Source organism: Haliaeetus albicilla, chromosome 11 (assembly GCF_947461875.1).
Source record: "Haliaeetus albicilla chromosome 11, bHalAlb1.1, whole genome shotgun sequence".
Classification (NCBI taxonomy): Eukaryota; Metazoa; Chordata; class Aves; order Accipitriformes; family Accipitridae; genus Haliaeetus; species Haliaeetus albicilla.
In genome coordinates this window covers 23,828,816-23,843,752 of record NC_091493.1, presented here as the reverse complement: position 1 = coordinate 23,843,752, position 14,937 = coordinate 23,828,816, and the positions used below count along the sequence as shown (strand labels likewise).

General features: G+C 35.0%; 1 protein-coding gene across 5 annotated transcripts in view; it reads right to left on the bottom strand.

Annotated features, from left to right (window-relative positions):
* The window catches only part of CPEB3 (cytoplasmic polyadenylation element binding protein 3), a 97,171-nt gene that overhangs the window by 36,126 nt on the left and 46,108 nt on the right, over positions 1 to 14,937 (bottom strand). For 3 of the 5 annotated variants that reach the window (XM_069796663.1, XM_069796666.1, XM_069796665.1), the window contains exon 5: positions 3,743 to 3,766. The exons of the other annotated variants lie outside the window; for them this stretch is intronic. In XM_069796663.1, the coding sequence (XP_069652764.1) occupies positions 3,743 to 3,766 (24 nt within the window). The remainder of the gene's footprint in view (positions 1 to 3,742; positions 3,767 to 14,937) is intronic. 5 annotated transcript variants of the gene reach the window in all.

Here is a 14,937-nt window from a genome sequence, read left to right as displayed (position 1 = left end):
TCAACTCTGAAAAGGCTAATTGTCCCCTCATGTCACGAAGTATTGCTCCCAGGGATGGAATTATAATTAATTGATACAACAGTTTATAGGGGGATTAATTACAATTATAAATAGCAGGGCACATAATTAAATTCAAAGGTAATGGATCACATGAAACTGACTTCCAGCAAGACCTAAGGAAGAATTAATACCATACTGGTATTAACAGCACAGGGAAGCACGGGAAAAAAAACAGGGGCAAGGAGAAAAATCAGAACATGCAGAGGAACACTAGTCAGAAAAATGTATACACTGAAAATATCAGTTAATAGGGTCTCCAGTAGTAAAGGACAGATTACAAAAAGAACCAGCAATGCTATATATGGAAAACAAGCTAACAAACAAAAACCAGAAAAGATGTTCTGACTGACACAGAACACCAGCCTGATTTTTTATGAACACCAGGCACTAAAGTCTTGATTAGAAAGAATATATTGAACGCACAACATTGACAGAGATCACAGATACAAAAATCCACTGAAGCAAAAATCCTACTGTGCTTTTAAGCACCAACATAAAAAACAGGGTAAATGCCACAATCAGAGAAGGATTGAGAGATGCTATTCTTCGAAGTCTAGTATAACTGGTTGTCAGAAATGGTGGGTTTAGAGCATAAAACAGGAAAGACTATTGATGAATATTCCATTAATGGACAAACAGGTCATGCACATATATAAACATATGCGTTTCAGCATAAAAGAGAACACATGCATGAGAAAAATAATAAATAGAAAGGCTAAAATTGTGTAAGAACATCAAATCAGAAAACTCATTGAAAAGTAGGAGATTTGAGAATATCTGTAAGAGATTGACATTACCAAGAAGCTAAATAATCTTTTAATTTCCACCCCCACAACCTACCTTCTTGTAAAAAATAAACAACAATCATGAGCCATTAGTGGAATTTGACATATCAAATTAATAGATACTAGAACAAGGTATTCAACTGAAATACAGGTCTAGAGAGGAAGCCAAGTACGTGCTGAGTTCTGAAGGAAATAATAAAAATGCACAGCAGCTTAAAAAGCAAGATATCACCTCTTATGCCAGATGCTTGACAGTCTGCAAGCACTGTACTCCTCTTAAGTAAATGCAAAAGACGATCTAAAACTTTATAGTTAAGTCAAGTATAGAGTTAAATGTATGAAGTATACATTTTAAATAATGGAAAGCATACAGACAAAGGAACAGGGAATGATTGTTCCCTGTCTCTTCCAGTAAGAGGAAACTAAAGCGTGTTGAACACAGTCAGTACATGGCAAGGCTGAAAGCAAGTCAAACTGTGGAACCCCTTGCCACAGGCTTTTTAGGATGCTTGAAAAGTCTATGCAGGTTCAGAAAAGGGAATGGCCAAGAACAGGAGAAAAGCCCATTCTGAAGCAATAAATATTGAGATATCACCTCAAGAAACCTTCAAAGGCAAATCTCTGGGACAGTATTATGGGAAAGCATCACTAAATACTCTCTTTTTATACTCCTGCCCCCCTCCCCTGGCATCTCTGAGTTGTCAGTGTAGCAGAATAGATTTTGGGCTGATTTCCCATAGCTGTGCTTACACCTGTATCTGAAAAACTGGTTGTAAAAGTTAAAAACAAGGTGCCTAAAAGAACATGACTCAACAGTTCTAAGCATGATACCTACAAAGAAATGCTCAAATGCTCGCCTCTTCACTCAAAGAAAACAGAGGATCAAGTAGAGAACTGATAGGTTATGGCAAGCCCCAAGAAATTTCTGACAAAACCGCTTCTCACTGAAGATGCTTTGTCATAGTGACAGAATCAAACAGTAATTAAAATATCAAAGTATAATAAACATGAAATGAGTCCCTACACAGATTCGCGTCTGGGTACTCTGCATATTACCACAATGCAAATGGTAAAAACAATAATAGATAGGGATATATAGGAATATTTGATAAACCACACATCATTTTTAACAGACTATTGTAGAATTTCATGTTTCTTAAGGTTAAGAAAGCTCAAAACAACATTATAAAATTCAAGGTAATGAAAAAGCATGAACATCACAGACTTCAGTATTGTATGAATAAGGCAAGTCACAAAATCCCTAACATAAATGACAAGACACACGCACACACACACAAATCTACTTGTTACTATAGAAAAGCCTGAATTTCACATAGGAAACAATTATTATGGAGTGAAACATGCTTTTTGGTAGAGTAAAAAAATATTCTGAAAGTCCAGCACATTCAGAACTTGTTTGCCCTGTTTTGTCATCGCTACAGTTTGTATAAAACAGACTAAGCTGTATTCGTCACAATTACTGCCACATTACTATATTTCACTTCTACAAGTAAATATGAGTTGCAAGACGTTAATAGCGTCCAACTGATTCCCACCTCATTCCCTACTTTGGTGCCATTTGATCAACCTGGAAACACTTGCCACAATCTTAAAATGAAATTGAACAGTGTTCACATGCACAGAGAGTATAGAATATTATATACTCTGCATACTTTCCAATTTGTTTCAGTACCATGAGAGCACGGAAAAACTGTAAGTATTAGGATGCTTTCAACATCTGTTAACAATAGCGTGTTCTCTGGAAGCAGGAAAAAATAGGAAGGTAAGTTTGTGGGGAAAACTTAAATATTTTCCTTTTTGTTTAGCTGTCAAATAAACACTAAAACCAGTCAGCTTTGAACAAAATCAGCTCAAATTCTATATTATAAACTGTATTAGTACAGCCTGTACAGCCTACTACCTCAATCCATATGTATATATGCAAACTACAAGTTACTTATTATACGCTATAGGCTTGCTTGTATGGCTAGGTTTCTCTCCAACTTCTTCACAAATGATGCAAATTCTGCATTTTGAAAAGGAAGCAGTCACATGTATAGCTGTCACAGAACATACATGAAAAAGAAGATAAAATGAAGTTTAATGCCAAAGTACCCCATGCAGATGGCACTGCCTAACTCTAATTGTTAAAAGCTGCAATCTGCACTGTTATTTTCTCAATAAAAACCAGTCTGTGTAAGTACAGCACAGTACATAAATGCAAGCTACATTAGTAGCTTTCTTGGTAGTCAGCGAGCTTGCTATTGTCCATGTTCATTAATCTCTCAGAATAAACTCATATACAGCTCTGTACGTTTGTAAAATGTTTTGAGTCCGCTTTTATTTTTTAAGGTTTGCCTATGATGAAATAAATCTAAAATGTGCTCAAATGTTGTATTTTTTATTATTATTATTATCAATATTCACTGTTGAGGACAGTTATTAGTATTGGTATTCACAATGTTCTACCTAAGGCAATCCAATGTAATACTCAAGATTCAATGAAAGGTGTTTCATCTAAGAAAAAAGTATTTTTGAAGTGTTCAAAGCACTAGTTAAACATTGCACAAAAAATCCCAAACCTGAAAACAATCTTTTTTTTGAACGCTACACATTTAAAGTCATAAATACGTGTCATGAAAGAGTCTTTACATTCAGTCATCCTCCAGTTCACTAGTAATAGCAACACACTTGAAGTTACCAGCTCAAAATCATCATTGCTTTAAGCTGCTATTAAAAGGGAGATGTTTTGCAAATGAAGAATATGAGATTGATTTATATGAAGCAATTGATCAACCAAATAATGTTAAAATTGGTAACATCATCTTATCATAAAAGAACTAAATATTTATTTTTCCCACTATTCAGCAAACAAAACATTTAGTAAATACTTTTACCTCTTCTCCGCCCATAGCTCCTGGCTGCATGTAAACACAGAAGAAAATTGTCGGTACAGCTGTCATTAGGTTTAGCTCCAAAAGCAAAGAAATGTAGCTTCTACCTCTTCTCTTTTTCCCCTCCCACCATAAAGAAGGAAAAGACATTAAAAAAGTGCAAGATGAAATTTAAACAACCCAAGACAAGAGAAAAACTTTGAAGATGACACAGCCAGGAAGAAAAAAAAAAAAGAAGAAGAAGGAGGAAAAAAAAAAAGAGGAACATACCTGCTGTGCAAGTTTTCTACATAGCAAAGGTATTGAAAAAAATCAGGCATATCAGACTTACAGTACTATAAAATAATAATTTAGGATTATGGTTTTAAGACGCAATAAACATCATCAACAGTAATCCTAATTAAAATATTTCATTTTGCATTTTATTAACTAGTTGTGGAGAACATATTTTCTGATTATATTTCAATTTAAATTATTAACCATCTTTAAATACTAAAATCCTACCAAAACAATATGAACTCAATAGCCAGTATGTTCAGATGAATAAAAACAGATTGACAAAACATCTTTATAACTACCAGAATTAATACAGTGTTTAAATGAGACATGCATCAATAGCAAAATCCATAATGCTGTCCAAGTGCAGAAGCATATTTTGTGATACAATGGGAAATGCAAAAAGCAGCATTTTTTGATCTGAAATTTTAGAAGACCAGAAAATAATCTGGAAAACAGTGCCTTCTACGCAGGGACTTCAATCTGGCACAGAAGATATCTGTGGTCTTCCAAGGTAATTAAATGTGGAAGGCTAGGGATCAGGTAGAGTTTTTCAACATAAAGTGAGCTTAGACAATAGGTTTTGTTTCTTTCTCTCTTCAGTGCAATACTATTTGTGTTCCTCCTCCTTCCCAACCCCATCTCTTATTTCCAAAACTAACACAATACCTTCTGGTCCTGCCCTACACGCCCAGGTTTTAGGTGTGATTCCTTTAGCTCTCCCTACAATACCCCTTAGCCCACTTCATCTAGTTCCCACTCCCTCTTCTATATCCCAAGTGTCCTCTACCATAACACCTTCCATTCTTCCTGTTTTTCTATTTCCATCTTCAAATGCACGTCCTGAGGTATCCCACCATACCCCTCTGCTTTCCCTACCTACTTTTCTTTGGCCAGCAATTACGTGACAGATCAGTTGTGGCTAGGTGAGAACTACTCATCTGCTGACTGGTCCCCTGGCTGTCACCTCTGAGTGGCCCCAGGCTACCCAGAGCAAGGCTGAACCTCCTTCAGCACAGGCACTAGTAAACTCTCTTCTACCCAAATAGCTTCTTCCTCAAGCCCTGAAGAAACATGGTCTCAGACACCATACACCTCCCCCCATCAATGAGGCCACAAAAGAGCAACTATGTGAGTGTTTCATTAGGGGAATTAAAACATTTCAAGGGCTATGACGAACTGCTTCACAATTTATGTTTAACATAAAGACAAGTAGAAGCTGTTAATGTGAACAACTATGCAGCCACAGTGAGGTAGTTGGTAAGCCCTGAAACAGACTCTGATCCTTGCACAGCAAGTGATAGGGAGAATTAATACTAGAGTTGGCTTTGCAGCAAGAATAAAATTAATCCTCCTCATTTCTACTTACTGCTAAAGCTGTATTTCATTACTTATTATGATGGCAAAGAAACACTGTCAGACCTCATGTAGCAAGTCCTTGTCTTGCTGAATGCCCACACACCAAAAAATAAGCATGTATCAAGGTATAGCTATCAACACATTTTAAGAGTAATTTATTTGAAAGACGTTTCTCAAACAGAATGCCACCAATCTAAAAATTAAATAAAGAAGCATTACTTTAGTATGAGTTGAAATAGACTTCTATGTTTCTTTTTAAGAAAAGAAAGCTTTATATGCTTAATGTAAACATTTAGGGTCTGAACAAGATAACAAGACATGATGGCAGAAATCTACCACAGACTTCTGTAAATTTTAGAATAACCTGTTGCCATTCATGTATTATAACACTTCTATGTTATACTGCACTGCATAATATTACATTTATCTTATATATGCACTTACACACATAATCTTTATGTCCATAAAAAAGTTTTACTGGAGGTATATTTAAAATTGCCTATAAATTCTAGGGGGAAAATACTGCAATCCACTTAAACAGGAAGACAGTCAGCCTAGTCAGCTTTTGTTGATTTAAAAACATTGCATCACATTTAAACACTCAAAGAAGGTGAAGTCTCATCATTGTTGATTATATTTTATGTGTGTGTGTGTGTGTGTATATATATATACACACACACACAATTTGAAAATGAACTCAGTTTTATCCAGTGTTTACATTAAAAATGTTACTTTTCCCAACAAGCTGACAGTTACTCAGCATGGCAACTTCAGAATTTCAACACACACTTTATGTTGTTTACACAGGATGCAAAATAAGAATATGTCATTTGAAACAAGTTAATAAAAAATACCCATCTTGTTCATAAGTCAAAGTTCAGAGCACAACAGATTTAATAGGAGGAATGGTTCATCAGGTAAATTCCATAACACCTTCAGTTTGAGAAAATAAACAGTTTAGAAATTGTTCTTGAATCAAGACATTTGGGAGCCAATAAGAAAATTATTGCACTACTACAAACAATGAAATTACCAGTGTCATATATCCAAAGTTACTTTCTCTCTTTGGCAATTCCAACAGAAGACAAAAGAGAAGGGACTGGGAGCTCCCAAAATAGTACACACCACCAATGAAGCCACTCCCATATACTGGTTTTGGTGCCAAATATGAATGTCATTTTGAACAGAAAACCACCTCCTGAAACGTTTCAAAATTCAACACAAGTTATTCTTTCCTAGGTACCTCAAAGAACATTACAGTATTAAATAAAACATAGCTGCTTTAAGAAGCAATGAGCGCATTTTCCCATGTAAAATGTGAAATTGTTGCAAGCAGTCACTGCTCAGTTGTGCAACTCCCAGAATGATCACCCCTGTGTTAGTGTTTTTCCATCCCTCTGCAACTTACTTTAACTGACAGGTAGAAAGTTACATAACCATTATGTCCCAGATTGCATGTACTCAAACACAAAGGAAAAATACGTTCTTTTTCACTTCCTGATAACTTTCCTGAAACTATTAACTCACCTCATCCCAGAAGTTGAGTGTGTTTTTACAAACATGAAACTGTATGTTGAAGAACAGAACTCTTAAGCTTTTAGCAAACAAGCAAAACAGACTCCCCAATCCCCAAATCTTGCAATGCAATTAAGTAAATTTAGTGCTAATGCTATTGTAATTCCCAAAAGCCTGCAGCTAAGATTACCCAATGTTGCAACAAATCAAAACACACTCAACTGAAATGCTCAAAAATATTAACTGCATCTCAAAGAAAGCTATATGAAACTGATGAAAAGAACTTTAAAGGCTTGCATTTTACAAACATCTATGTGGCAGTTAAGGGAGAAGGGGTCTACTGGTGGCGTAAAAATACATTTGCAAAATTTTATGAAGAGCCACAAAACGCTTGAGATTACACGGTTTATGAGATGAGCACAGCTGCATGACACACAGAAGCACACATCCACACAAGATAGCCCTCAAAGATTCAGAAGGAAGGAGTGACCTAACAACTCTTGCCTATGGTTCTGGAAAAGCAGAGGACCAGAACATCCACAGTGTGACAATGTTGCCAAGAGAAAAAAAGTTACCTGGACCGGGGAAGTTACTCTGCTGTTTAAAGTTACTCTTGCTCAGTTAATACACATCCTGAAAACTAAGAACACAGTCCAGCAACAGAACATTTCTTATTGTATATCAACAAGTAAACCACATTCACTCTTCAGCTCACTACTTAGGCTAGCAATAAGTTTGGTTTTGCCCTGTTGTGTTGGAAGGTTCCAACACAAAAAGGGACATTGTGCAATTTGTGTGATAAAAGCAAACCATGTAAATAAATACCAGAATTGCACAAATGATTTCTGAGAATTATTATTAGTAAGGCAGGTGTTCTGCAACTTATTTGAAAGAGACGAAACCAAGTGACAACCTACAGAAAAGAAAGGACTTTGACTGAAACATATTCTTATAAACTTATTCTTAGTGTATGTTAAAACATAGACATGAACCATACAGCTCAGCTAGAATACCTATGAAAGCTTATATGCAATCTCCTGCTGGGTAAGACCAATGAACCATCCAGACAAGTATTCAGTCTTCAGTAGTGACACTAGAAAAAGCATGTTAGACTGGCCACTATCAGTTATATCTTTCTCTTCTATTACCTTAGCATTCATAGTCATTGAATGAAACATGTTAGGAGGCACACTCTCACCTACTCCTAACACCTGCTTAAAGGCCTTTTGTTAACAATTTGTCTAATGCTTTTTTGAACCTGCTGATACTATCTTCTTCCACAAATTCCTGTGGCAGCAAGTTCCTAACCTACAGAAGTACTTCCTTTTGTGGGTTTTAAATGGACCTACCAGAAGTTTCACCAATTGCTCCATTAGTTCTAGCTCTATGGAACATGTTGCATTCCCCTGTGATTTTTCTAAGGCTTCATCATATTCACCTTCAGCCTTCTCTCCTCCCCAAACTGAAGCATTTCAGCTTCTTTAATCTCTTGGTAACTCAGTACAGTCACAGTAGAGACAGACTATAAGAACGAACAATTATAAGATCCAGAGAAAATTGTATTCTAGTAGTTAGCCATTTTTGATAATACAAAATAAGGAAAAAGCATAGCAAACTTAAAAACAAACAAACAAAATAAAAAGCTTCCAAAGAGGATAGAGAAAACTGAAATAGAGGAGTGAAACTGATGTTCATTATCAGCCTCATTAGCTTTACTCAAGGCTGCAAAGACAAAAAGTTTAGAACCCCGAAGTTACATGCTGTCAGGTCATGAGAACACTTTTCCACAAAAATCTATGCATGCTTTAGGGCTTGTACTGGTTTACTATTCTGGTCTCAATTCACACCTGTAACTGGGCTGGCTATACTCACAAGGCTTGTAGTATGCACTGTTCACAATACACTTCCATTACAAGACAACAGAAAATAAAAATCTGTGGCACTTGGGAAAAACAAGTATCAGTGGTGACTACACAAATGCTCAACCTAGACACGTGTATCATCTGACATGATTCAATTAAATGCTGACACAATACATCAGTACAAGAAGGCGTAATGATAACTTATAGTTCAATATCCCTGTGAACCAAGCCTTTGAAGTTAAGAAACACTTGCAAAAACAAAAACTACCTTACTTCATCTCCTGGAGACAACAGATGTTAGTCATGTGAAACAATGAGCATCCACTCTAACAGCCTAATGTCTAGTTAAGGGTTCAATTTTTATGGATCAGAAACTGTGGGGAAAAGTTCCCCTCGGAAGACAGCTAGCTACACAAGGGACAAAGTTGGTAGAACAATTAACAAGCTTGACTGAAACACACCACCTTCTTAAAACACATTTTTTTATGAAGCCAATCAATCACAAGCTAATATTTATTCAACATGTTACTATCACTACCATCAAGAAAAAGTTCTCTATAGAAACTTGAGTATTGTTCACCTACATCAAGCAGGTCAAAAGCTTTCAGCAGTTTCATTATGGCTTAATTAATAACTAGCGAGAGAGTGCTTTCTGGAGAACGTTTTCAAATGCATCAAACCTTATTAAAAATCTGATGACTTAAGTCTATAGACAAGCTGATGTACTTCCAGTATGTTCACACGGGAGATAATATTGCCAAATTAATTTGTTGGCTTGTCTTTTAAATCAGATTCTAACAGCAACATAAAACTGACAAGCTGTGAAATATCCTCTTCACAGATTTCAGCAGAGGTATGGACAGGATTAATTTGTGCTAGAGCCTGAAAACTGCATGATGCTCCTTACTGGAAGAACTCTATAAAAGAAACTAAAAACACATTCATTATAATGTTATTATGTTGGACCATGAAAATAATCTTTACTGGTTAGGCATAGCCCTTAAAATTTTTCTTTATTTTAGATGAACTAAAATGTCTAAGCCATGAGATCTTACATGCCAAATAAGACAGTGACTTACAAATTACTGACATCTGATCTCAGTGAGACTTCTTTTCTGATTTTTTTTTTCATTGTTTTATTATAATATGGGATTGGATCCACACATTATGTATGGATCAAATAGCATTTCAAGGAAATAATAAATTTGTGAATCCATAAAACATTAACTCAAAAGAACTAGATCTACACTCTTTCCATGTCGTAACTAAAAATTGGTCTGATCAGGTAATTACAAATACTTAAATAAGTGACACCATTTATTTGTATTATCACATTTTATGGATGACTTATTAGAAAGTATTTTGAGATTTTTAAAAACATTCTTTCTTCACTGTTGGTACTTATCTTGTTCATGCAATAATGTGTCCACAATATCAAAGATACACATTTCAAACAAATCTTAAAGCCTCTTCTTAAACTGACTTAAAATAGCATTATCTCTATGAAAAAAAAAAAAAAAAGTCAACATTTCCAGATTTGAAATTTTGGAGCTAAAAGGGCTAAAGGAAAGTTTATTTGACAAGACTGGGAACCTCCTTGATTTATAAGGTACCAGAATCTTATTTCTAATTTGGAAAACTCATTTGTAATCTTGAAGCAGTCAGCAGTTCAGAACAATACTTGCTTTAGGACACTAAGAGTTGTCCAACAATTTTCTAAGATTAGAAAGGAAAATATGTGAAGCTTTTTCTTTTGAATAGTAGGTCTCTGAAATTGTTAGAGAACTGGAAGTTTACAATTGAATTACAATGCCAGTGAAAATGAATTAATGAACTGAGAGAAGGTGAAAGAATCAAGTATAATTATGCAATGTATCTTTGCTGTAACAATATCTCCGTAGCACACACTTTGAACTCACTGAAGAACTCGTTTTGCTACAGTAACAACAAATGAACAGAATAATCTATTCTAACAGAGAAAACTATTTTTATCATTAAAATACATAGATTGAGATCAAGTATTTGAGTGCATTTAACAAGAAACACAGATGCAAGAAATGCCTGCAACATAGTCAGAATTTCTATCAACTGATTTGAAGATTTCCTTTGGGTTATAATAAAATTCTGAGATGAGACACATGAATATTGTATCTTTGTAAAGTACTAGACTTCCTTTAAACTTCAGGCCACATATTCAAAGTTCCTTTAGCAAACATTCTTGATTTTGTTCATTTCAATCAAATAATTTGCTATAATGTACATAAATAAATTTTATTTACATCTTTATGATTTTAAAAGTATCTTACCATTCACCAACCTGTCTCAAATTACCCACGTGGAAAAAATCATAATTGCAATTCCAGCAAGGCAAATCAGAAGTTTTCTCTTTGATCACTCTCTCAATCCATGCTACTCTGTCTGAATGGTCAAGGTTATCTAACAAACTGTCAAAACATGGAGGGAGGGCGGGAAATCACTGAATAAGAGCTAGGTAAGGAATGTTTTATTTTAAAAGTGCATTTTCATACAGTTGGAGGTATATGAAAGGCAGTAGCTAAAGCAAAAGCAGTTTGAGTAACCTAATTTGTAGCAATCAACATAAATTATATGCATGTAAATGTAATTTAGAATAAATTCGACATTTTTGCTAACTAAAACAGGAGTTAAGATTGACAAAAACAGTTTGCATACAAAGATGAGGCCAATGCTTGAACCAGCGTGAATTTGCTGCATATAAAAATACTATTTCTTGAATAAAAATTTCTGGATTTTATCTAGATAAGAAGCAAGCTGATAAATGAACATGACATGATAAAACTCAGTAAGTCATGTGCATAAAAGTATGGGCAAAGTAAGAATAACATTTGGGAGAACAAAGAATTAAACTTGGTTCACTGTATTAACTTTTAGGTTCCTTGCCACAGTATGTTTGTACTGAGCTTTATATGCACAGAAATCTATTTGCTTCCAAAGAAAGTTTTCTATATATTAATCTGTTATTTGCAGAACACTCATCCCACTTTTTCAGGGATAGCTTTTGCAATTATTTTTAAACTTCAGCATGTTTCAGCAGTTGAGATTTGAGAGGTTATTTTTCATAATGAGCAACGCAACAAAATAGCTTGTTTAAGAAAATAATGCTGTTTTTCCTCCTTTTTCTATGGCTAGAAAAGCTGTTCACAAAGAACAAGACTTCTATCCTCCAGTCTTTTTAAAGACGTCTTTGGAAAAAAAACATAATCAAATAATCTGGGATTAGGATGAATTATTGCTCATCTAAAAGTGGTTCAAAAGGTGGTTCTCAATTTCCACTGATAGATGGGGTGGATGTGCAGATGGGTGCTGTGATAATTTGGTGATATTAGCCTCAACAGTCCGTTCTGGTTCACTTTTTTCCAATGCTAGCAATGCGAGCATTACAACAATCTCCCTGATAACATACGGTGACATACATATACAAATGAATCCCATAATTGGAAAAATACAATCTACATGCAAGCTGTATGCAGTTAAGGCCCACACATTGGACCTCAAATGCTTGATCAAACATGTCAACTGCATTTGATACTCAAAACTATTGTTTAAACAGCTTAAGTCTTCCTTCCTTAGACATACTGAGCAGCCAAGCATCTGTGCAGGAGGGAAGGCTTATCTATTTTCATTTCTTTGTTTTAGTTTAAAAAAAAGATTAATGATAAAACTCACATTTCTAACAGCCAGGCTGATAGGAACTTCCTTCATATTGCTTTCAATCTACCAAACCTAATTCTGGACTGCCATCTCATCTCTTCTAGCATCATACACAATGCTTGCAGAACAGCCTGGCAAATCCTGTTCTTAAAATTCTGAAGAAACAGATGGCACTCACCCATAATAGAGAGGATCACATGAATGAAAGAAAAGCACATTGGTGAGGTTATGAGGCAGGAAAAGTGGTAAAAAAACCCAAACAAACAAGAAGGTAGTAAAGAGCTACAAAGTTGGATTAAAAGGAATACAGTTTAAGAAATCTTCCTCTGCTAGAAAAAGACTTTAGCAGTCACTGATAAGAGATACTGCCTTCAGTAACAGCCAAATCAGATCTCAAAGAGTGCAGATGTTAATATAAAAAACTCAAGAGAAGAAAGAAGAAAAAGCATGTTTTATTGCTCCCCCACCTTTACCCCGCCCCCTTTTTTTTTTAAATTAAACAGTTATAGAAAGAACTTTGAGATACCAGCTAGCCTACCTCACAGCCCCCAAGGCAGCATCAATACTAACTGTTTGTACAGCTGGTTCTGAAAAACTTAACAAGCTTATGCATAAAGTGGCAGTTCACACACTCTGGGATTCTTATGAAACCTGCTGCCTTTGCTATGTCACATTTCACACCATTTTTTCCTTCCAGTTAAATAAACTCTGATCTCTTCACAACTAAATTAGGTCTTAATAAGTTTTACAAACCCTATTAGCACTCTCAGTATCTTTTATTCCTTTCTATTATTCCTCATATGTTAATAAGCTAGTAACACATTAGTAACCTGACTTGGCAATTGGGCTAAAGAGCTCAGCAAATTCCTATAGGCAGGTACCAAACTATTAGAAGAGATTGATGCCTCTCAAAATTTAGCCACACATTTTCCCAGAATATTATCACTACAAAAACCCAAGCTTTTATTAGCAATTAAACTGCCAACCCACGATTTTGCAAGACAAAAATAGTTCAATAAACCTTCTATTCAGAGCAATTCATTTCAAGGTATACCAAGAGCATTGGCAAATGATTTAAATATAAAATGCTATTTCAGCAACTTTGTCATATCTAAACACTCCATGTGTTTGAAACAATACATCAGAATATAGGAAGAGCCAAGTACAACAGCTTTTAAGGAAACAAGGCAATTTTAAAACCAATAGAAGCATGAAAATAAAAAATGGAATTCTTTTGCTGCCATTACATTTTCCATCATGGCATGATGACTTCTCCACATAATTATTATCTATATTATTAAAACAAAAACAAAATCTCCACACAAACATCTAAAGAGGTGCCCCAAACCCTTGCCTTCATGTATTTTGCAAATTATTTTACTTAGAACAAACAGAACTAAATGACACTAAAGAAAAGAATAAAAGACAGTCAGATACAGAGCAAATAGTACCAGACCTCTACAGATGACACATTTTCATATGAGACAAGAATGAACATTTGAAGCAGATGGAACATTTGAAGCCCAAATGCAGTGCAAAGTCACTGTACAGAGGAGTTTTAGGAAAATCAAAACTCCAGCATTTCCCAAAGGGGTTTTTCTCATTTGTTGGTTTAACTACCTTTAGTCTAAACTCATTTCACAGAAGTTCATTTGGGATCCCAGCAATTCAGTTCAGTGCTTCCTTAGAAAGATCACACACCCTCATTTATTCCCTATCTCCCTTTTTCACCTGCTATACTTCTCTCCCACTAAAGCTTATTGTTGGCTTTCTGGAGTTCACAAGAAGCATTAAAGATAGCTCACTACCTAGCACGTAGGTGACTCTGTATTCATGCTGATCATTCAGTCCTGTTTATGTAGCTAATTAAAAAGGAGCACATATTAACTCAAGAGAACATCCAGTGTCCCCCAAAGACAAGCAACGGCTGCAGAAATGTATGACTGCAAATGGGAGTGAATACAAGCAAGAGAAGGGGATGGAGGACACCTTTTAGTTCATTTTGGCAAAGCAAATTAATTTATTTTTGTGTTTTGCTTCATATTGTAAACATAACTTTTAATTAGTATTGCAAACATCTACTAAAAGTATTGTCAATAGATGGTTTCTCTTTAAGTTCATATACAAATTTACATAAATAAAATCAATAGTTCAATTTGTGCCACATTTCCCCTAGAAATTACATTATCAATTGTATTTAATAAGGTGCTGTAGATGAAAGTTTATAAAAATTCCCCTACTGTTTAGCTCAGTATGAATGACATTATTAAAAAGTTAACAAACCAATGTCACTACTTGAATAAAAACACTATTTCAATTAGAGAAATTTCAGTTAGAGCTAGTATAGACAGAAGCTATAGCTTCTCCCCTTCGCTAAAGGTTTCAAATCTAAATATTTGCATCTTCCTTTTGTTTAAATGCTCTTTAGGATTATGTTCAGATATCTTTGAATATTTGAACATTGCATTGTTCAATAGAAGCCTAATTCTGAAAGAT